The sequence below is a fragment of the Suncus etruscus genome, chromosome 20 (assembly GCF_024139225.1).
Source record: "Suncus etruscus isolate mSunEtr1 chromosome 20, mSunEtr1.pri.cur, whole genome shotgun sequence".
Taxonomy (NCBI): Eukaryota; Metazoa; Chordata; class Mammalia; order Eulipotyphla; family Soricidae; genus Suncus; species Suncus etruscus.
In genome coordinates, this window is record NC_064867.1 from 25,326,193 (window position 1) to 25,349,077 (window position 22,885).

Consider the following 22,885-nt stretch of genomic DNA (forward strand, 5'->3'; position numbering starts at 1 on the left):
ATGGGTGTGGCCTCAAAAACAAAAAACAAACAAAAATGCAATTAATAGCAAGGGCACTGGGTTATTGTAGGAAATGTCTTTGTTACATCTTATAAATACTGGAAGTATTAAAAAACTATCCTTTTTGGTTAATTTTTAAAGGATGAGTAACCTCTGTGCCATAGATTTTTAATAAAGATGATTAATATATCCCACTAATTCTCAATTTTTTCTTTATTTCCCAAATTACAGTGTTAAACATTTTTTTATGGATTGGGAATCTATGGTTTACAATACTGTTAATAATGGTTCCTCATGCATATAATAATTCTTAAAATTTTCCTCTCAGGGCACTTTTACACTTTCCTGGAATGCTGAAGACCTTGAAGAATTATTGTTCCTAGCGGTGCTATTATAACTATTTACCACACAAAAAATTAAAATAGAATTTTAAATTATTTTATTTCAAAATTACAAACACACTATATGCTAATATGAATGATATTCTATTAAGATGTTATGAAGATTTTTTCTAAAACAAAAATACATAATTGAGGAATGTGTCTTTATTTTATGCAGTTTCAAAGTATATATTCAATGTCCAGCTTCTCAGTAGACAGTTATTTGTATTTCTGCTTTTGTTATATTCAGTCTGATGTGCATTCACTTGCTTTGTGGGTTCTTAAAAACTCTGCTCTGCCTTTGAGAAGGCAAGAGGTAAATAAAATGTTATATCAACTGGAAAAATAATTTTAATTTCTGTGAGCAAACTACCCAAGGCTTGGGAACCTATAGCATCTTTGGACTAATCTTTTCATTTTTAATTAAATCATTCATGTTTTTATTGCTCCAAATAGATATATCCAATGTAGAGATAGCTTTATCATTCAAAACATTTGCGATGTTTGAACTTAGAAAATAAACTGAATTAAGGAAAATATATTAGAGCTGAGGCCTATGTAAACAAGTTATTTCTTCTACTCAATTTATTGGAGAATAATTCTTTATTCTTCATATAATAACTATTCTTTATTTCAGTAAGTATGAATTTACATATTAGAAGTACATTTATGATGAGAACTGTGGATTTTCACTGCTTCTTTTGTAATAGTAAAAATAGACTTATTATTTTTATGATGTTCAAAAATGTCTTCTAAGTTAGTTGTTTGTTTATTTTCTGATTAACCTGTGCTCAGTGAACCTGACAAAAGCAAAGAGTTCATCTCTTTGGAACCCTGTATGATACTTTCAGACAAAAGATAAACAAACCTGACTATCTTGGGTGGGAAGTGAGTTATTTTTACCACCCCCCCCCGTGATGTACTAACATCCTAAAAACAAACAAACAAGAAAAAAACAAGACATTTTATGATGATCCTCTACTACAGAGCTGAAAATATGACCCGAGTGATACATTTAGTTTTATTTGATATATTTTATAGTAATCAAGTTAAAGTGAAAATAAACATGCAGGCAATTTTGATCAGAAACCCAATATAACAAAATATTTCAAGATGCAATAAATATAAATGATGAAAAACTTCCTTTAAAAAGACCCATTTTGAAGTCACTATTTCACACTTTCAGCCCATGTCATTTGAATTTAATATGCTGTATGCTCAGTCTTCTTGTGTGAATAGCGACTGCTATGTCTGACAGCACAGCTGGAGTTGGGCTCATTTTCCTTTTATTGCTTTTCTCGCACTGGCAGATGACTTCAAAATGTGCTGTCCTCTGAATGGCTTTTAATGTCATTGCCTGGCAAAGCAGATTAGATTGTTAGATTGATCTTAATGGACAGACATCTGGGTAGACAGTTTCAGAATGAAACCCATGATTTGTAGGTTCAACTTAAAAGTTACAAGGACAAATAATTAATCCATCATTACGATGATTTATTGTTATACTACCACCAAAATAACAACGACAACAGCAGCAAAGATGATCCTCAGTGGAATAAAATCACTTTGTTTTAGACTCTGCCTGAGGAAGGGGCGTTGGACATCTGGACTATTCCAGATATTTTAACCCAGGACTTTTTTTGGAAGCTCAAAGTAGAATCCAGGAAGGCCTGACAAGCTGCTTTTCAGCCTGGCACATTGACTTGAGAAACACTGTCTTTTGGAGAGCAAAACAAAGTCAGCATCTGCTTCCTCTCCAGGGCCAAATGCTGAACCAGGCATGTAGACATGCTAAACTTCTGAAGGTTGGTTATGCTAGGGAGATGACTAAAGTGTTTATATACTCCTTAGATATGGTAATGGGAAAAGAAAGACCATGTGGAGGTGGTTCTATCTATGTGGTACACTTGGTACCTCAGCTAGACTACATAAAGCCATGTGGGTTAAAAAACTCACTGCCCTGATCTTCTTTCCCATATTTGACTGGACTGGCACTATAGTGGCAGAATGGCAGTCCTAGCTAGAACCTGATGGCTCTCAGAACTTCTGGTTCTAAGCAAGAGTACCCAACAAGGACCTTCATTTCTGAGAACAAGTATACAGGAGACCAAGGATAAAGCTGCCAGGTTTCTAGAAGAATGAGCTCCAGGATCCAGGCAATAACTTCCCTGCCACATTCAACTGGGTATAGTGGAAATTTAATGTGCTATCCACGTTTAAAAGTGAGGTATTTGGGCTTTTCCTCATGATAGATTGTAATTAGGTCATTCCACCTCGAAGAACATAGATTTTGTTGTGGTCATCTTTGGAAAATACAATCTTCCGGACACATGGATTCCATTTATTTCTAGATTTGTTTCTATTATGAAATGGTAGCTATTAAGTCTGCTTTAATTCTACTTCAAAGCCTTAGTTATAGATCAGAGTCAGTTTTTCTCTAACAACTTAAAATATTATGAACATTTAGTAATGACAGTCCAAATGATAATTGTTTAATATGTTGAAATGAATAATGTTGAATGCTTAAGATGTGCTCAATGTCTGCTAACCAAATGCATGTATTCCATTCAACTACATTCAGCAATGAAATAAAATACTATTATTACTGTAATTATTACTCCCATTTTGTTTTCTTAGAACCAATGCTGCTGGTTTAAATGGCTTTGGTGGTGTGAGAAAAAGTGATTTGGTGTTTCCATGTGTATTTTAATCCACAGGGAGAAAGAGGTCCCCGAGGTTTTCCTGGACTCCAAGGAGAGCAAGGATGCTCAGGTGCCAGAGGGCCTCAAGTGAGTGTGACTTTGAAGAATTAAATCTTTTCATCTCTCTGGCTCATCCTTTGAAATATTTTAATTCTTCAACAAAGTTGTAGAGTCTGAGTTTCTACCTTGACTAAGGGCTTCCTGAGTATAGAACCTAAGAAGAGGAATCAAGGGCAAATCGTTTATTGGGAGGTGATCTCAGTAATCACTGGAAGGAATAGGAAATTTCAGTGGGGACTGAAGATAGATTCAAAGAATGTTTTGTAGTAATGGATGCAGACAATTAAATCCTACTGAGATTTAAATCCTTTGGGAGTTAGAATCAAACCAGCACCTCAATATTAGCCCACACAGGGGTTAAGAAGCTGGGGTATTCATATACTCAAATCCTTAACCATAAGAGACAGTCCCTAGCACTTCTAGAGTGGCCTATGTGAACTAGAGTAGACTCTGGTATCAGTAAAAGGATCAAAGTGTTGTAGTACTGGCAATTGGAAGGTGAACCTGAAGATCCCTCTCATTTCCCCTCCATAATTTAAAGGCCATTAAAGGGATAGAAAACTTATTTTGAATAGATGCATTAAATGTCTCTCACCCTTCCAGAGTTGGAGCATTCCTTATAAAAGCCAGTTTTTATAAGGAGTCCTAGAGAGAGTATTTATGCCTATAATGATGATATTCTATATAATATAGCTCTAAGCAGATATCATGCAGTCAACTTGTACTGTTGTTCACCATTCCTCTGGGTGTTGGTGATTTCTCATTACTATTTGAAAGGTACAGTTACAGTAAGGGACAGGTATCTGCTGATTCCTGCTCACTGGTGTCTGAAGGACTTACAAGTTCTAGCTTTCTTAGTCTCAAAGCATGGAAGGAGCAGTGGTCAGAGTGTAGAGATGTTCATGACCTATTACTAGAGAGAAAATCATTTTGACCCAATCATTTCATTTTCCATAAATTATAGGATGTCTAACTTCCAGTTTAAAGTCTCAAGTACAGCAGGTAGGGTGCTTGTATTGCACATGAGTTTGATCCCTGGCATCTTTTATGGACCCCTAAGCATCTCCAGAAGTTATTTCTGAGTGCAGAGACAGTGTAATCTCTGAGAATTGCTGGGTGTGGTTCGAACCAATTCTGCCTCATTTAAGTTCAATTCTTTGTATTTTTCTTTAACTTTAGGGTGCAAGAGGATTTTCAGGAGAAAAGGTAGGTTTCGTTTTGTTTATTTTTCACTTTTCTTAAATGGAAGAATCAATTCTTTGAGAAACACCAAAGTAAGGTTTCTTTGAGGAAGGTGAGTCTTAATATTTTTAGACAAAATGTTGTTATAAGATGGCATCGACTGCAATGCCCATGCATGACTGTTGTTAAAGGATGTATTTTAGGTCCAAGATGAAAGTATATTTTATTATTTTCAAGTCTTGTTCCCTCCACAGCAAGGAGGCTATCATGTTTAACACTTGATGGTCTGGGAGACTTGATCCTAAATTCAAGGTGTGATGAATAGGCCTTGTCAAAGTGATTGTCAAATGGGCAGTGTTGGAAAGAAAGGTTATGACACAATAAAATTTGACTTAACATTTGGATTCAGAATTAAGGTATTCATTTGCTTATTCATTAATCTAAAACAAAAAAAAATCATCCACTAACTTCCTGCTTTGTTCTCTGCAATGTCCCAAGAAATGGTGATAAAGTGAGGAACAAATCAAAAAGGGCTAGTAGGACTCTTTACTCATGGTTTAGAGCAAATATATCAATAATAATAATACATCAAGAGTTTTCTATGTTTGTTTTTATATGTTCTTTGATTTTTTTTTTGAGTCACACCCGGCAGCACTCGGGTGTTACTCCTGGCTCTATGCTCAGAGATCTCTCCTGGCAGGCTCAGGGGACCATATGGGATGCCGGGATTTGAAACATCATCCTTCTGCATACAAGGCAATTACCATACCTCCATGCTATCTCTCCGGCCCCTGTTCTTTAATTTTAAAAGAAATTCCTGAGATAGGGACTTAGAAAGGGGGCCTACCATGAGCAAGGTCCTGAGTACAGTACCCAGCACGACATATGGCCACTGGAGTATTACAAGGGTGACCCCAATAATAACATAATGTCTGAAACTTAAGTTCTTATAGTAGTTGGAGGAAAACTACTTCACACATGTATATTCATTTTATTTGATTATTTTGATAGAGGGCTATCAATTCTCCTAGGAATTCTCCACCAGCCAGGATACCCTTCAGTGCAAGGGTTTGAAGCTGTGGTGCCTCTAAGATACCATTGATATAGAGATTACCTGGGTTATCCTGGTAGTGCTCAAAAACCTTCAGGGCTGCACCTGCTGATGTTGAGGAGCTTCCAATTATCAATTTTTGAATGGGATTTAGTTCTAAATCTCCCCCCAAATATCCACACAGCCACACATGGGCACACAACTCCCATTTGAGTTTCCAAGTTTCCATTATGTAGATTAATTCATGTTTCTCTGCTGCTTTCCTTCTCAGTCTTTTCTACCCTTCCTTGTTGTTGTACTGACTGGCCAGCGATCACATGTACCTCTGGCTATATTGCTGGCACACCTGGTTGCAGTGATCATTGGAGTCACACATCTGGTTACAATGCTTGCATGCTTGGTCATGATGCTCATCAGTTCTCACTCACTCTTCTTACTTGCTCATGCACTTGGCAGAGGTCACACTACTTTAGTGACAATGGTCCCTGGAAGTGACTCTGGTGGTCACACACTTTCTGGGTTGCATATTCCTGGCTCCCTGCTGTGCTTGCACATTTTTTTTTAGTTGTAGCACTTGCTGGTTAGCAGCACTCCTGCAGCCTTGGCTGCAGTAAACCTAAGAGCACATATTCCAAAGACCCGTCACTTTTTTCAGAATCAGGGAATTGAGCCTGTAGTGTGACAGGGACTGCTCTTGTGCACCCTCTTCCCCCAATCCCTTGCTACCCTTTACAAGGAAAAATATGAATGAAAAAGAACCATCTGTAGCCCTTTGACAACCAATAGGAAATATGTCACCCATTCTTTTGAAGGGGTCCCTAAGTCCCAGTGAAAAACTTGAAAAGGCATTTGTTTTTGGTATCCATTCCAAATGCATTTTCTCTTTTCTTAAGCACTGCAACTGTTAAGTGAATCTGTCTCTAATGTAAATTATTATTTTTAAGAAAGAAAATCTTTACATGTATATAAATGTTGATTTGGGAAGTTTAGAGGTGTCTACAACTGGAAAAATATTAGTAAAAAATTAACTAATCAAGCAATAACCATGCACACTTTGTCCTCTTCTCTCATTCTTATTCTTTTCTCTGCAGGGCAACTCTGGTGAAGATGGTTTAGATGGCCTGGATGGAGAACAGGTACAGTAAATTTCTCAATCTACATTTTCTTCCCCACTCAGCATTTATCAGATTTTACTCTTCATGATCAGTGAAGGCATTTTAATATGAATATTCATGAAGGCTAGTTAACCTATGTAGATGCCACTCGATACAATATCAAGAAACCTAGAAACCTAACTTTAATTGCTGCCTCCTATATATGTTATTGTCCAGTAGTTTATTTTTATATTTGAGAGTTAAATTCAACAGGAAGGATATTGTTGATATTATCATTTCACCCACGCTATTAAACTTTTTCTTCTTATAACACTGGGTATATATGTAGATATTTAAAATAGATATGCAAAGCAACAAGTTGCTGGTAATATACCATAATCAAATTTATTTTTAAATAAAAAATTTTGAAGTCATGTGGGTTCATAGGAGGTGACAATTCACAACTAAAGAAGCTAGGATTTGAGAATGGAGAAAGAATTACAAGGATTAAGTTGTATGCCTTGAATGCAGTGGGCTTAGAGCAACTCGGTCCCTTGAGAATCATTGGTCTAGCCTCAGAGACTTCTGAGCATTGACAGCATTATTCAGGCCTTCTGAGTACCATTTGAGAAATACTTTCCTCTCTCCCTCCAAAAAAAATTTAAGATTAGTCAATACTTAATGCTCTAGTTTTACCTTTATATTTGTTAGTATTATTTACAGCTAAAAAACCCATAAAATTATTTTACTTAAGGCTCAACTTCTAAATTGTTTCTAATAAATATTGAAAAACTCCTTTCTTTCTATGTTTTCTTTGGAATATCTATTTTGTTTATTTCTTTGCAATATCTTTTGGTAAACAATTCTTTTCATATTTAGAAATATAATTTTATAGATGATTAGCATCTGGTATCTTCTTTTATTATTGATGTTAAGAAGTTATTCATTCGTGAGCCAAAGGAATAAAACGGGTTCAGGGTACATGCATTACAGGGGTAGGGTCTCAGTTCTATCTCCATTACCACATCCTGCCAACATTACTTGTAAAGTGTGGAAGGTCAACACTGGTGGTGGGAATGGTCCTAATTCACTGTCACTATTTGCCTGAAATAACTGCAAAAGACTTGTAATTCATAATAGTCTCAATAAAATAAAAAAAGAAAAGAAAAAAAATTAAGAAATAAAAAAAATTGTCACCCTAATAATTCCTGAGTATCTGCTGGATAGCTGAGGTGACTTCTGCACTGCAGGGCTTGAGCAGAATAATCTTTTGGATTGAGCATTGAATTATCAACCTCCTTGGCCAAGAGCCCTGTTGAATATGCCTCCCCCCTTGAACCAAATAAAAGGGAGTTACCCATTAAAATTAATGTTTCTTTATCAGAAGTTTTAAAATTATTTTTAATAATAATTTCTTTATTTAAGCACTATGGTTACCAAAATATTCATAATTGAGTTTCTGTCATCGAATGAACACCACCCTTCTTCACCAGTGTAACTTTTTCCTGCCACCATTATTCCCCATTTTTAAGAAAAAAATCAGACTACTTTCAACTTTCCCTTTAATTTTATTTTTCTGCAGTTCCAATAGATTGTCCAGGGATAAATTTCTTTTTTCTTTCTCTTTCTTTGCACCTGTCAAGGTTTTGAATCTGATTATTTGTTCCTTCTGTCATTATTGTAAGTCTTAGTAAGTAATAAATTTGAAATTTTGATTTTCCCATTTCCTCTTTGTCACTATGATTTTTTTTTGTGGTTTTTGGGTCACATCTGGCAGAGCTTAGGGGTTATTCCTGGCTCCAGGCTCAGAAATTGCTCTTGGCAGGCACGGGGAGACCATATGGGGCGCCAGGATTCGAACCGATGACCTCTTGCATGAAAGGCAAACGCCTTACCTCCATGCTATCTCTCCGGCCCCGTCACTATGATTTCTAACTAAAGATTGTCTTATTCTATTCTCAGTATTTATTCCTCTGCATTTTTATGTTGCATTTGAACAATTTCTTAAGTTTGTCAGTTTTTAATCTTTATACTATTATGTTTAATATGCTGTTTAACTGACTAATTGAATTAATGTCAGTTTTTTATGACTTTTCACTTCAAGACATTCTATTAACTAATTAGACTTCCAAAACAGCACACCTGGAGGTGCTCAGGGTTTATGAGCCATACCTAGTGATGCTTTGAGAACCATACAGTGCTGAAGATCAAATCTGTTGTCTCTTCATGCACAGCATGTAGTCCGGCTCTTTGGATCATTTGCTTGGGTGCAATTATTTCTTTTCCAAATTCTCTTGCACTTAAAAACAACAATTGCTGTGTTACTCATTATTTTAAAAACATACTTAACTATTATTATGCTATGGTCAGCCAGGTATCTCTAGAGTCCTTACAATATGATATGGTTGCCATCTTCTCTGCTGGTTTCTTTCAGGGTAACTCTTTCAAAACCCACGTTGGGATTTTGGATGAATTAGATTTGACTGGACTTATTCTCGTTCTTTTTAAGGCCTCTGTGTTTATGATGTCAAACATGTCTGAGTGGGTTGTCTGACTCTGTCTCCACTGTGGTACACCCTGCCATGACCACTCTGAAGAGAACCTTTGTGTTCTCAAATATGTTTAAGCATGCACACACACACACACATGTGCGCGTGCACGACTGTTCTTTCCCTTCATTACTGCTATCTTCTTTGTTGTTGTTATTGTTGTTTTTTTTGCTGTGGACCTCTCCTTTTCCTTATTAGCTCTTCCATGTACATAAATGGTATACCTTCATGTATTTGGGATTTGAACTCATTTTTTATTTGTTTTAAAATCTTTATTTAAACACCATGATTGCAAACATGACTGTAGTTGGGTTTTAGTCATAAAAAGAACACCCTCCTTCACCAGTGCAACATTCCCACCACCAATGCACCCCTTTGAACTTATTTTTCTAAGGAAAGATAATTCATAGCCTCTTGGATTGCCTAATCAGAAGGAGATTGAGAAAGAAACCTCCTCTTGGCTGCAAATTGAGCCTACACAGCAAAAATTCTTGCGAGGTCTCATATAATAATGATCTTTTGTGTATTTCTTTTTATTTTCTTTTTTCTTTTTCTAGGGTAATTATGGAATTCCAGGACCATCTGGAGAAAAAGGAAACCAGGGAAAACGGGTAAAGTCAGAGAATATTCTTCTTTCATATCTCTACTAAGCTGAACTTAACAGTTTAAATTAAAGTTCCAGAAAAGTCTCAGTGGTTTAAGTGCTAGATTGGGAAATTGAAGGCAATCAATATTGAATGACTGTTGGGAATCTACTTCTGGACTGATTGCTGATAGTAATCTGAGCAGGGATAGTTAAACCAAGTCACTTAAGTGCTTCAGAACAGTGATTTTTGTCACCTGGCTAGCTTTTTATTTTTCCCTATCATCAGTGACTTAGTCTTACTTTCAAAGTTTTCAAGCCCATCCTTTCTTCTCAAGAAGTGATTAAGAAGCATGCTTTCTGGTCAAATTGTGCTCCTCATTCCTGAGGATGCCCTGAGGCATGCCCACTTCTTTATCTTGCCTCCAACTTGGTGTTCATTCCTGGAATGCTTTTTCTTTGCCTCTACTTTCAGGGTTAATCAGAATATTACCATTTTTTAGTGTCTAGCTCCTCTCTTTCCTTCTCATGATGTCCTCCTTGAGCTTATCAGTAAAGAATGAACTCTCCCTCCCTCCTTGTATTCTTTTGTGTACTACCTGCTTCATCAGGATGCCATACTCCCTTGTACTGGTAATTAAAGTTTTATATGAGGGGAAATAGATGCATCGAGTATGAATTGTGACACTTCTTGTGCCTTTGGCAGGCATCACTAACTGATTATGGAATCAAGTCTGAACTATCCTTTTCAATACAACACTGTTGTCAACTTATGTTGAATGATTGTATTAAATATAAGGGCCCGGAGAGATAGCACAGTGGCATTTGCCTTGCAAGCAGCCGATCCAGGACCAAAGGTGGTTGGTTCAAATCCCGGTGTCCCATATGGTCCCCCATGCCTGCCAGGAGCTATTTCTGAGCAGACAGCCAGGAGTAACCCCTGAGCAATGCCGGGTGTGGCCCAAAAACCAAATATATATATATATATATATATATATATATATATATATATATATATATATATATATATATATATAATGGTGAAATTTGTTTGCTTACAGTTCTTTGTTGTTGAGCATGAAATAGAGAAATTTATGATGTGAAAAAATTTTCTGCTAAGTGAAACAAGAAACTAATAAATAGTTATTAACTGTGATTTTATTTTTAATGGGTAATTTGTGAATCAGATTTGGGAGGAGGTTGAGAACATCAGCTGTTTTCAAAACTAGTGAGATTTTTGTTTCTGTTTAATTTAGTTGAATTCATTATATACCCATAAAGTGCTTTCCTACTTAAAGGTACGAGAGGGATTTTAACAGACACAGAGAATGGTTCAGAGAGACATTAAGTCAATATTGGGATCAACAAAGAGCTTATTCACAGGTGCAGGAAAGAAACATTAATGAAATAATTATGGAAATGGAAGGTTACTGCTGAGATAAAGACATGAATGACAGTATGTGAAGAAGAAATAAATGGCAGGGATTTGATTCAGCCTGGCAGGCAAAAAGACTTCACCGAGGGAGTGAAAAAGGAGGAAATTAATTTTTTTAATTAAATAATTTTTATTTTGGACAAAAAAGAGGAAATTTAAAAGTTGAGTAATAAGCAGATAAAGGAGGAGGAAGGGAGAAAGAACTCAAAGTTTCCTACCAAGTCCAGTGTGAAAGCAAGCGGCACCCAAGGCAGAGAGAAATCTGGCATTTCAGAGAACATAGATAATCAGAACATTTTCTACTCAGATCAGAGTCTGATGCAATTTCATTCCAAGTTAAGGAAAAGGCACAAGGAAAGTGTTTGAGTTAGACATAGTCAAGGTGGGTTTGGAAAAAGAGATTCTAATTATATACAGAAAGAGAAATTAAAAGCACAAAGGATGGGAGGAAAGCATGGAAGGGCACATTAGGCTCCATTTAATATCATATTTAGAGGTTATTTTTTGGTTTGGGGGTCATATACATATGTGTTCCAGGCTTACTCCTGGCTCTGTCCTCAGAGTTCACACTGGGAAACAGTGGGGATTGAACTGAGGTGGACTGCATGCAAGGGAAGGGCCTTACACGCAGCCCCCAAAGCTATATATTTGACCCAAAAGTTTTGTTGTTCTGAGTAATCAGATGCTTTTGAAGCCTTTGAGGCAAGGAAAACCATAGTTTGGAAGTTTATCCTGAAAGTCATAGTCTGTCAAAAAGGGAGGGGGAGGGGCTGGAGAGATAGCATGGAGGTAAGGCGTTTACCTTTCATGCAGAAGGTCATCAGTTCGAATCCCGGCATCCCACATGGTCCCCCGTGCCTGCCAGGAGCGATTTCTGAGCATGGAGCCAGGAAAAACCCCTGAGCACTGCAGGGTGTGACCCAAAAACCACACACACACACACACACACACAAACATACACACACACACACACACCAAAAAAAAAAAAGGGAGGGGGAGAAAGTTGGAAAAATCACTACAGAAGCCATGTGCCAGGCTTTATACTCAGCATTTTAATTTTTATTACATCTAACAACTATGCTAGCCCTAGAAAATAAGTCCATCCTATATGAGAATTAAAAATAAATTAAGTCAATCAATCTTAAATGAGAATTGAAAATTTTTCATTCTCCAAATGAGAAGTTGGAGACAGAGAAATTTCCTTCCTTCATAGATCGCAAGATCAGGATTTAGATGTCACTTCCTTTATATTAGGCTAGGAAATACGGTAAGTAGAGAGAAAACTCAAGTAACATTTTAAGTTGCAGTCTTTTGGAATCAATAGATTATTCCATTTTCTATGTCTAAGAACCAATAACCTGCATCTACGATCCAATTTTTCCTTAGAGATTGGTGTTTAGCCCCTGAACCAGGTGATAACAACAGCTAAAGAACATAGCAGATGGGACTTTAAGCTCTGAGTTTTGATGTGGCTCTTTGGGAGTTCTAATCAGAGATGGAACTTAAATGACAGGGTTTTAGAGACACAACCATTTGCCTGTCATTACTTCTTTCTCCAGTTCCTCATCTATTGTGGTTGGGATGCTGGGATGATTTTTCTCTTCTCCTCTTTCATGAACAAAACCAAAAAGACCAAAAATTGCTCTATCTATGCTGGAGAATGTCTTCTTGATCTTCCTGGCTCTTTTGTTTGGAGTTATCAGAGAGACGTGTAAGATCAAGGAATGTTCCCTTGATTTTTGTGCCAATAAACACAATGATTTTCGAGCCAACTTCTCTGGGCCTTATCAGAATCTCTCATCTACAAATTGGCTAATTTCTGAGATAGGAGGAAATCACTGAGGCCATGTACCTACAGTGTATTAAGTGCTTAATGTTTTTTTTAGCCTCATCTATTTGTAACAGATATTTTAAAGGTTGAGTGCTAACTTGCTTTTTATATTTGATTCTCATTTTCCCTCTTCATGTTTTTCCCCTTTTAATAGGGATTTTAAAATATGACACTTTCTTCCTTTGTGATTTAAGGGCTTGACAGGACCACCAGGAAAACCTGGAGAGCGTGGTGCACCTGGACTCAGGGGTGATCCTGTAAGTAGAACCTGCCTGAGCAGGCTTAAATCCAGGGACCTGGAAATGTTCATTTGTGGCAGAAAGTTGAAAGCAATTAGTAATTCCAGAATGAGGCATCTGTCTTGCCTGATTCAGTGGTACAACAAATAAGAGGCTTGACTGGAAACTCACAGAATATTTGAATTCTTCAGGAGTTTGAAATTCAACCCACATCAAAGAAAGGAAGGGTTCATTTTGGTTTGCCTTTTGTTTCTTTTAGAAAGCTATTCTTTTTTTATTTTTTTTTTCTTCTTTTTTTGTTCTTTTGCCACTATCAATTCTTTTTTTTTCCCTTTAGGGAGATCCTGGTCTTGACAGTTATATCCAAGGCTCAAAGGGAGAAAAGGGAAGACGTGGACACCTGGTAAGAAATTCTGTTTATTTGGGGATGGAGACGGGATACCTGGGGACAGGTTAAGCTTGTTTAGAAGAGGTAGGTATTACATTAGAATCAGCACTGAAAATCAGAGAACAAGCTTGTGGGACTTCTTTGTTCTGTCCAGAGATCCAAAGACAGAAACTTCAAGTGCTAACTCTCGTTCTTGCACTGTTGCCTCAGATTTTGTTATTCTCTGCACAAATATTATATGCCAACTACTACTTTTGCTTTGGGTGTCTTCATATCTAAAACTAAACATTAAAAACTAATGCCAAAGCTCTATTTTTAAAAGTTTCTAATTTTATTGTGGTGCCTTCATTTACAAGATCTGAGACGGTCCATTATGGGCTTGTTTCTCCTTTCTACAATTAGCAATTAATAGAGATCAGGGACTAGTTTTGTGCAAGGAAAGACCCATGTCTAGTCCTAGAGTTGAAGTGAAGTGACAGAAGACAACACAGAAAGAAAAAAAACTGTTAACTTGACAGACACTAACTTGTTGGAAGTCAATTTTAGACTTCTTTTTTGTCCTAGCCCAGGGGTCCTCAAACTTTTTAAACAGGGGGCCAGTTCACTGTCCTTCAGACTGTTGGAGGGCCAGATTATAGTAAAAACAAAAATTATGAACAAATTTCTATGCATACTGCATATATCTTATTTAGACGTGAAGAAACAAAACGGGAATAAATACAATATGTGGCCCGCGAGCCGTAGTTTGAAGACCCCTGTCCTAGACATTAAAATGCATATTTTGAAAAAAAAAACTAATATCAGGGCCTTACTCATCACCTCTTATCCCTCCTCATTTCTAGAAATGAAAATATAAAAGTCCACATGGTAGATATTCACAGCTGGTAAACTGTTATTTGCTTTGTACTTTACTTGTTTTTTGTTTTTTGTTTTTGGGCCACACCCATTTGATGCTCAGGGGTTACTCCTGGCTATGTGCTCAGAAATTGCCCCTGGCTTGGGGGGACCATATGGGATGCCGGGGGATCGAACCGCGGTCCATTCTACGCTAGCGCTTGCAAGGCAGACACCTTACCTCTAGCGCCACCTTCCCAGTCCCTGCTTTGTACTTTAGCTTTGCATCTTTGATAGTTCAGGGTTCTCCTTCCTGAACGGTGGCTAACTGGCATCTAGTCCATAGGATCCAGTGCTGTTGTGTAAAAAGATCATGATTATATAGTTCTGTGACTCATTGAGAAAGCGTTCATAGTTGCTTCAAATGTTTTTCATCTCATCCTTAGTTTCAATTTGTTTGGTCCCATTCTATTGATTACTTTTGATGATTTGAGATAGAAAGTTCTGTGAATCTTCTCACCTTCATCGAAGTGACTGAGCTGAGAAAACAGAAGGGGAATTTCCCCAAACCCATTTGAGTTTCAATTTTATATGTAATGTGAAGCTGTAAGAGAAACCATGTTAATGTTTCCATGAGTTGATGGATACACAAGCTTTGGTTTCTGGATATATGAGTTTTGGTTCCATGAGCTTTGGGTTCATGGTTTGCTCATGGTTTGACTTTGGTAAAGGAACTCAATCCTCTAGATAAATTTTATGGTGTTATGTCTATTACAGGTTTCAGAGAGTTCAGACACACAATTTTAGGGGATCTAAGCTGATGGATTTTGTTATACAGATTCATTAGCTTTATAGATCCAAAGAGCATCACATCATTGAATTATTTATACAGAAAAAAACTAACCTAGTAAGGCAGTTATGCCTTGTATTTGTGTTTACAATGGTTATTTACTCCCATGTAGGGCTCAAAAAAAAAGTGTTCTTGGAGTAGACTTGAATAACAGAAACCCTTTCTACCATGTATCCAAGACTACTGTGGGTGGATGCTGTCTAGCTTACAAACTCTGAGAAGTTAGACCTCTAGGGGGAAATCTTCCCTTATTATTTGTTTAGACCTCCAGAATTGACTCCACAGTTGCAGTTTGGATGAAGAAAGAGCCCTGATGAGGCAATAATTCAAACTGAACCAAGAAATTTAGTTTCAATGTTACCAAGGAGTTACATACCTAGTATTGAAGAAATTGAAGCCAGCTTTCAAACTTTCGAGGAGAGCAAAATCAAGTCAACCAGCAATCAGGAAGACAATTAGGTAACGTGATGTATTAGGACTGCCAGCTTTTGTTTCAGTTGTTAGGGAAAAGATGATTAGCAGTGCTTAGCTGACAGCATGCTATCTTGGATAGGGATTGGGGATTCTAGGTAGCACTGTCTCTATGGTGCCATCAGAACCCAGTGATGTCACCAGGTTCTCAGTTCCTTTCCTTCTATGAGGCAATCTTCGGGTATGGTCTTTAGGCTTGCCCTTGTTCTTAACTCCCTTTTTCTTAAGCATTTTGTTTTTACCCTCATAGAAAATCCTTCAAGGAAAAGGAATTTATCCAGTACTCCTGGCAACATTCTCTTTATAGTTCTTTGGTCCAAAATCAATGATACTTTTCCAAGTTATCCCTTGCCATCTTTTAAGTGTGCTAGAAAAAAGAAGTTTCTGACAAAGGAGATGAGATTGCTATGATATCCAATTTTTTGTTGTTTGTTTTTGTTTTTAATTTTTGGGCCACACCAGGAGTACTCACACCTGAGCTTACACCTTGCTCTAGTCTTTTGTTATTATTACTTTGGGTCACACCCAGTGACACCCAGTGACGCTCGCTCGGGGGTTACTCCTGGCTATGTGCTCAGAAATTGCTCCTGGTTTTGGGACCGACCTAATGGGACGCCAGGTGATTGAACCACATTTCATCCTAGGTTAGCCTGTAGCAAGGCAAAGACCCTACTGCTGCACCATTGCTCCAGCCCAACCTTGTTCTATTCTTAAGGATCACTTATGGGGAATCAGTTTAGGTGACACTCATTGAAGAAAATTGCCTGTGTTCTTGGCAAGTAGCTTGCTCCCTGTTCACTTTCTTTGAGCTCGCTGGAGCTATTTTAATTCATATCCAAGATCTGGGAATATTGTTCCAAAAAAGATATATTTTTTTTTCAGCAGAAAAAGAGGAAGGGGAACTATGGTATTGCTGCCAACCATGTTTCCATGCCCTAAGATGTATGTGATATGTAAGGCCAGTCATTCTAGTTCTGGAAAGTTATCTCAAACTAATTAGAGACCAACACAAATATTTAGCTCTGAGAAGAAATCAATATAGTGAGCTTGAATCAGTGATATGAGTAATCATGTAAGCAATGGTACATACACATGACAGAAAATAATGAGGCTATGAGAAATATTTCATAATAAGAGAAACAGTTTATAATTCATGTTAAGTGGAAAAAACAGATTACAAATCACTATTCAAAAAGACTACAAATTGGTAGAATATTCATATCTGTTTAACCTAGATATAACCTTGAATCAATCAGTTTGCTTTCTTTTTCTCTCTGAATTTGTGAAATAGTCTATGATAAAACTACATTAAGTAGGCTATAGTGATAGTAATGCTGGATAAGGCACTTACTGTGCACGTAGTTGACTGGGCTTCAATCTCCAGCACCCCATATGGTTCTCTTAGGTCACCAGGAGTGATCTCTGAGCATAGAACCACATAAGCACTAAGCATAACTAGGTGTGGCCTCCAAACAAAAACAAACAAGAAACCACATTGTTCTTTTTATTTATTAGCTTTACATCTTTTGGGGGGGGTTTGGGGCCACAACCTATAGTGCCCAGAGTTTACTCTTGGTTCTGTGTTTGTTTAGAAATCATATGATATGTCAAAGATCAAACTGAGATTGGTGTCATATAAACTAAGGGTATTATTCTCTGTACTATGTCTCTAAAGTTTTTTTTTTTTGAATAAAGGTTATACCAGGGAGACATCCAGAAAAGTTATGGGATAGGGAGACCTGTAATGATAGGGATGGAATTCTAAGCCTTGAATATGCTAGGCGTGTGCTCTACCACTTCTATTCTTTTGATTTAAATTTAACATATTTAAGTTTCCCCAATCATGCCTTTTACAACTTTTTACTATTTCTATTCCATTATTAAATCAAGGATTATATAGTACATTGCATTGTCTTGTCTCTTGTATTTTTTAATCAAAAGAATAGAATTTCACTGTGTTATCTTCCCTTGTCCAACACTAGATTACATTTTAAGCCAACATTTTATTTTGAAATATTCTAAATTTATAGGAAGATTTTCAAGAATAGCACAAGGAAAGGTCCCATGTTTGATCTCCTGCACTGTGAAGTCTATGACACTGATGATTCACAGATCAGTTGAGCTTGAGAAGTTGAAAATTGGCAGAACAAATTCAGAAGGGGATGGTTAACTAATGATTTGATTTGAGTTCAAATGCATTCTCGCACATCCTGGAGAGTGGCCCTTGGGATCTCAAGCACCATAACGCAATGAACACCAATGTTGTTATATAGCTGAATTTGCTTTGCTCCTCTCTCTCTATATATACATATATATGTATGTATAAATATAGGTACATATATGTATCTATAGGTGAAATATATATATATATTGCTGAGTCATTTGAGAATTAAGCAAAAGTATTGTAAAATTTTGCTTCTAAATATTCAACAAATCTCAAGAACAAGGTAATTTTCTTATAAAGCATAATAAAGTCCTCACACTTTAGAAGTTTTACAGTGATAAAACAATGATAAAATAGAATGTTTAACATATTTCAATTTAGTCCAGCGGACTGAGATCCCCCCACGCCAGAGTGGTCTATTTCATTATTAAATCAAGGATTATATAGTACATTGCATTGTCTTGCCTCTTGTATCTTTTAATAAAAACAATTGCACAATTATTTGCTTGTTTACAAGACACAGATATTCCAAACTAGTCACTTTATTAAGCATCCCTCAATCAGCATTCGACTGTATTCTCCTGAGTAGATTTAGATTAATATTTGGGCAGGGAGTTAAGTAATGCTGTCCCTTCTCAGTCAACTGGAGGAACCATTTGTCACTCTGTCTGTCTTGGTAATTAATCAAGTCTATACTGGATTAAGATAATACTTATCAGATTCATCCACTGTGAATATGCTTTCCTCTTTAATATTGAGTAATCTAGGCAGGATACTCCAAGACTGCCCACTTCTTGTCTTCTCCTGACCATTTATTTAGTAACCATTTCATCATTTTACCAAATAATTCCTTTCCTATTCTGATTGCAAATAATAACATCATCAACAACAAACAACAATAAAAACCCTGCTTTTATTGAGTGAGAAAATAGGTTTTTTTCAAGTAAGAATCTTTATTATATCTGGACCAATTGTGAGAATGTGCATCTGCATTCAATCTACTTTGTAAAAACAAAACCCAAAACAACTTTCATTAGGAAAGAGCCACATTATGACCAGAATTTGATGATAAAGAAATGAAAATGGAGAAAAAATAATCTGTAGTTCCAGCAACCAAGAAAATCATTAATTTCTGAGCATTTATAACTTGCTGTTGGCCAAGTTACTTTATGAGTAAAACAGATGAGCCTATTAAAAATGTACTAAATTTTTTTAAATGAAGCAACATCATTTTATCTTTCTCCGTATGTGGGTTAAATTTTTTTCCACAGAATTTAGCATACTTAAAAAGAACAACACCAAAACTTGCCTTTTCCTCTACTTTCTAAATGTTTGATTAACATGATTATTAATCGTCACAATTTCAATGTGTTTTCTGTATAATAAAAACCTCCCTCATATTGTGGAATATTTGGATTCTTTCTGAACTAAATCTATTTTAAATTATAGTTGAACAGCTTTGCACAAAAACAATTGTATTCTTATTTTTTTTATCTGTTTTGGAGCCACACCCTGTGACACTCAGAAATTATTCCTGGCTCTATACTCAGAAATTGCTACTAGAAGGTGCAGGGGACCATTTGGTATGCCTGGAATCTAACCAAAGTTGGCCGCATGGAGGCAAATTCCATATACTTGTGCTATTGCTCTGGCCCCAATTATATTGGTTTTTGTAATTGGTATTTTCTCCCAATTAAAATATTTTAATTGAATTAGCACTTGATTTCACTTTATAGCCATCAAAATTATTTTTTGTACATATATATGTGTATATATCATGCTCAGTGGTGCTCAGGAGTTATTCCTGTCTCTATTCAGTAATAAACTATGATGGTGCTCTGAGGACCATATGTGGTGTGGAGCTTAGCTGCATGTGAAGTTTGTGTGCTATTTCTTTTACTTTCAACCTTTGTATGCTGTACTGGCATTGGAATATAGACAGGCAGTTGAAAACCATTGAGCACAGCTCAATTTGGTACTCACTAATCGCACTAAAATAGTCCAACTTGGGATCTAACTAAGTTGTTACTCTCTGGTATCACTCAGTTCCTCAGTTCTGATCTTTAAGTAGTGAGAGCTCTAGAAAGTTTCCTTAGCATGACTGTGTATTCTCTGCATCCATCATTAGTTCACTGGGTCACACCAAATAACACTTAGGTGTTACTCCTGGCTCTGTGCTCAGAAATTGCTCCTGGAATGCTCAGGGGACCATATGGGGTGCCAGAATTTAACCCAGGTCTGCCTGGGTCAACTGTATGCAAGGCAAATGCTTTACCGCTGTGCTATCTCTCTGGACCCTCATCATTGGTTCTTATGTATTAATTGTGGCCTTTGGGAAAGACACATTCTCTTATATTCTGTTTGCCTTTGCTACTTTGACAGTTATTAGGGAAAGGTCCAATATTTCTAAAGATTGGATATCATTGGAGAGTACCTGTGGCTACTGTCCCAATATGGTGAACCATTATGAATCATCAGAGAAGCCATTTAGGGCCAGAATGATAGTATAGTGGGTAGGGTTCTTGACTTGCATGCAACCTACCCAGATTTAATCTCTGGTATGGCCCTTCAAGCCTGTCAGAAGTAATTCCCGAGTACAGAGCCAGGAGTAAACACTAAGCATTGCCAGCTGTAACCCAAAAACAAACAAACAAAAAAGAGGAACTAGTTAATAATTGGAGACAGAATTTAAAGCCTATAATCATAATGTTCTTGTATGTTTTTGTATAAATGAAGGATTAAATTAATCTTATAAAATTCCAGTACTAGGTTAAATAATGGTGATGTGATATATATCTTTATATCTAATTTTAGAAATGGGAAACTATGCCTACAACAATGACATTTTATTTATTTTGTTTTATTTATTTGTTTGTTTGTTGGGCCACACCCGGTGACACTCGGGGGTTAGTCCTGGCTATGCTCTCAGAAATCGCTCCTGGCTTGGGGGACCATATGGGACGCTGGGGGATCGAACCATGGTCCATCCCAGGCTAGCACAGGCAAGGCAAACACCTTACCCTTTGTGCCTCCACTCTGGCCCCAACAGTGGTATTTTAAAACATCAGAATTTAATGTGGTAATGTTTCTAGAAGTGTGCTTACCAATGGAACCCTTTGAAATCAGAAGTAGTTTATATATGCACCACTCAATTTGGTGCCACTAACCACATGTAGTTTATTGCAGACTAAAAAATGAATCTAACCTAACCAAGGCACTAGATTTCTAAAATTATTTTACATTTTTATTTAATTTAAAATTGAAAACTTCTTTCAAATGATGAATTCTATACTGGAAAGTGCAGGTAAAGAGAATAAATCCAACAGTGTGTAATCCTGTAAATAATCTTGCTTATGCCACTTACTTTTCAGGGAAGTTCTAGCTTTGATGGACCTCAGGGGGATACTGGAAACATTGGTGCTCGGGTAGGTAAAATAATGAACCATGTATAGGAAGTATTTTATTTCCTATAGGAGGAGTTAGGAGGGGCAAATTTATTTGTTTCTTTCTCTAAGTTTTATGCTTTCCTTCTTTAGGGATCAAGAGGAAGAAGAGGTCAGCCAGGATTGAAGGTCAGTATATTTTGGTTTAAAAAGTTGTTCCTTCCATCTATAAGACTTATTAGGAAGGACTATATGTACTGTTGTAAGGTTGAAAGATTTTAAGTCCTTGCTGTTTTACTCGAGTATCTTTTGAAGGAATGTTCATATAGTTCTTTTCTGTTTTTTTTTTTTACCCCCCCCCCAAATATACTATAATAATTTATTTAGATTCTAAAGAAGCTAATCTAGGCCAGAATGATAGTACAGCAGTTAGGATACTTGTCCTGCATACAATTAATTTGGGTTCAATCCCCAGCATTCTATATGATGCCCTGAGCCCTGTAGAAGTAATTCCTAAGTGTAGAACCTACTCCTAAGGAGTAAACTCTTAGCATTATTGGGTGTGGTAAAAAATCCAAAGAAAAGAGGAGAAGAGTGAAGAGAAGGAGGAGGAGAATAGAAGGGGGAGGAGGAGGTAAAGGTGGAGAAGGAAAAAGAGAGAAGAAAGAAAAGGAAGAAGAAAAGAGAAGAAAAAGAAGAGAAGAAGTTTATCTGGTAGAGGAGGACTTTAATCTCTGAAATAATGGGGTTTGTTTTTCATTCAAAGAAAGTGGGAATTTTTATGAATGCATTGAGTTTCTCATAGTCACTGAATATTGAAAAAGACTGAACATTATGCCCAAAGAGAAATGCTGTGATCTGATTGTAAAATGAGGCATTATCTCTTAAGGGGAATCATGCATATTTCTCTAAGCATCTATCTAGTGGTCATCATTGTGCTTGGACTTCGTCACTTCAGATCATTTGTATTCATATCATCTCACGTATACCTGTCCAGGAATTTTGGGCATCTTTTGCTGCCATTTTTCTCACTGATTTCTTTTAATGGATGAGAGGAAATGCAGGCTTTTACAGAGTGACCTTGCCTGTCAACAGCCACATGGTAATTGGAGATAGAATTTAAAGCCAAGGATCATAATGTTCTTGTGTGTTTTTTTTTATAAAAATGAAGGATTAAGTTTATTTTATGAAAATCCAGTACTATGTTGAATAGTGATAATGAGGTAGATATTTTTCTATCTAGTCTAAGAAAAAAAGTGCATTTTTCACCATTGTGTATAGTATTAATTGAGGGAATATTATAGATGACCTTATTATATTGAGATGATTCCCTTTTAATTCAATTTTGTTGAGTTGTCATAATAAGTGGGCATTTAATCTTTTCTATTATTCTCTACATCAGACCATATGAGTTTTATATTTCCTTTTCTGTGGTACATCACATTAATTTGTATTACATTCCTTGAGAAAGCCTCACTTGATCGAGTTATATGATCCTTTTAATCTGTTATTGAATTCCCTTCACCAATATTTTGTCAAGAATCTTTGAAGCTGTATTCATATACTGAATCAATAGAGACGAGGGTCAGGAGAACGAAAAAAAAAAGAAATTAGTCACTTTCTTTTAGTTTTGTATATATTATGGAAACTAGTTATTTAAAGTTAATATAATGGAAACTGGTTAGAATA

The 22,885-nt window shown here is 36.5% G+C and overlaps 1 protein-coding gene across 1 annotated transcript in view; it reads left to right on the plus strand.

Moving 5' to 3' along the window:
- Positions 1-22,885, plus strand: part of LOC125997902 (collagen alpha-4(VI) chain-like) — a 113,903-nt gene that overhangs the window by 47,203 nt on the left and 43,815 nt on the right. Inside the window, 8 exon segments of the mRNA XM_049766086.1 lie at positions 3,098-3,169; positions 4,322-4,348; positions 6,467-6,511; positions 9,576-9,629; positions 13,062-13,124; positions 13,444-13,509; positions 21,185-21,238; positions 21,350-21,385. Of these exon segments, the coding sequence (XP_049622043.1) occupies positions 3,098-3,169; positions 4,322-4,348; positions 6,467-6,511; positions 9,576-9,629; positions 13,062-13,124; positions 13,444-13,509; positions 21,185-21,238; positions 21,350-21,385 (417 nt within the window).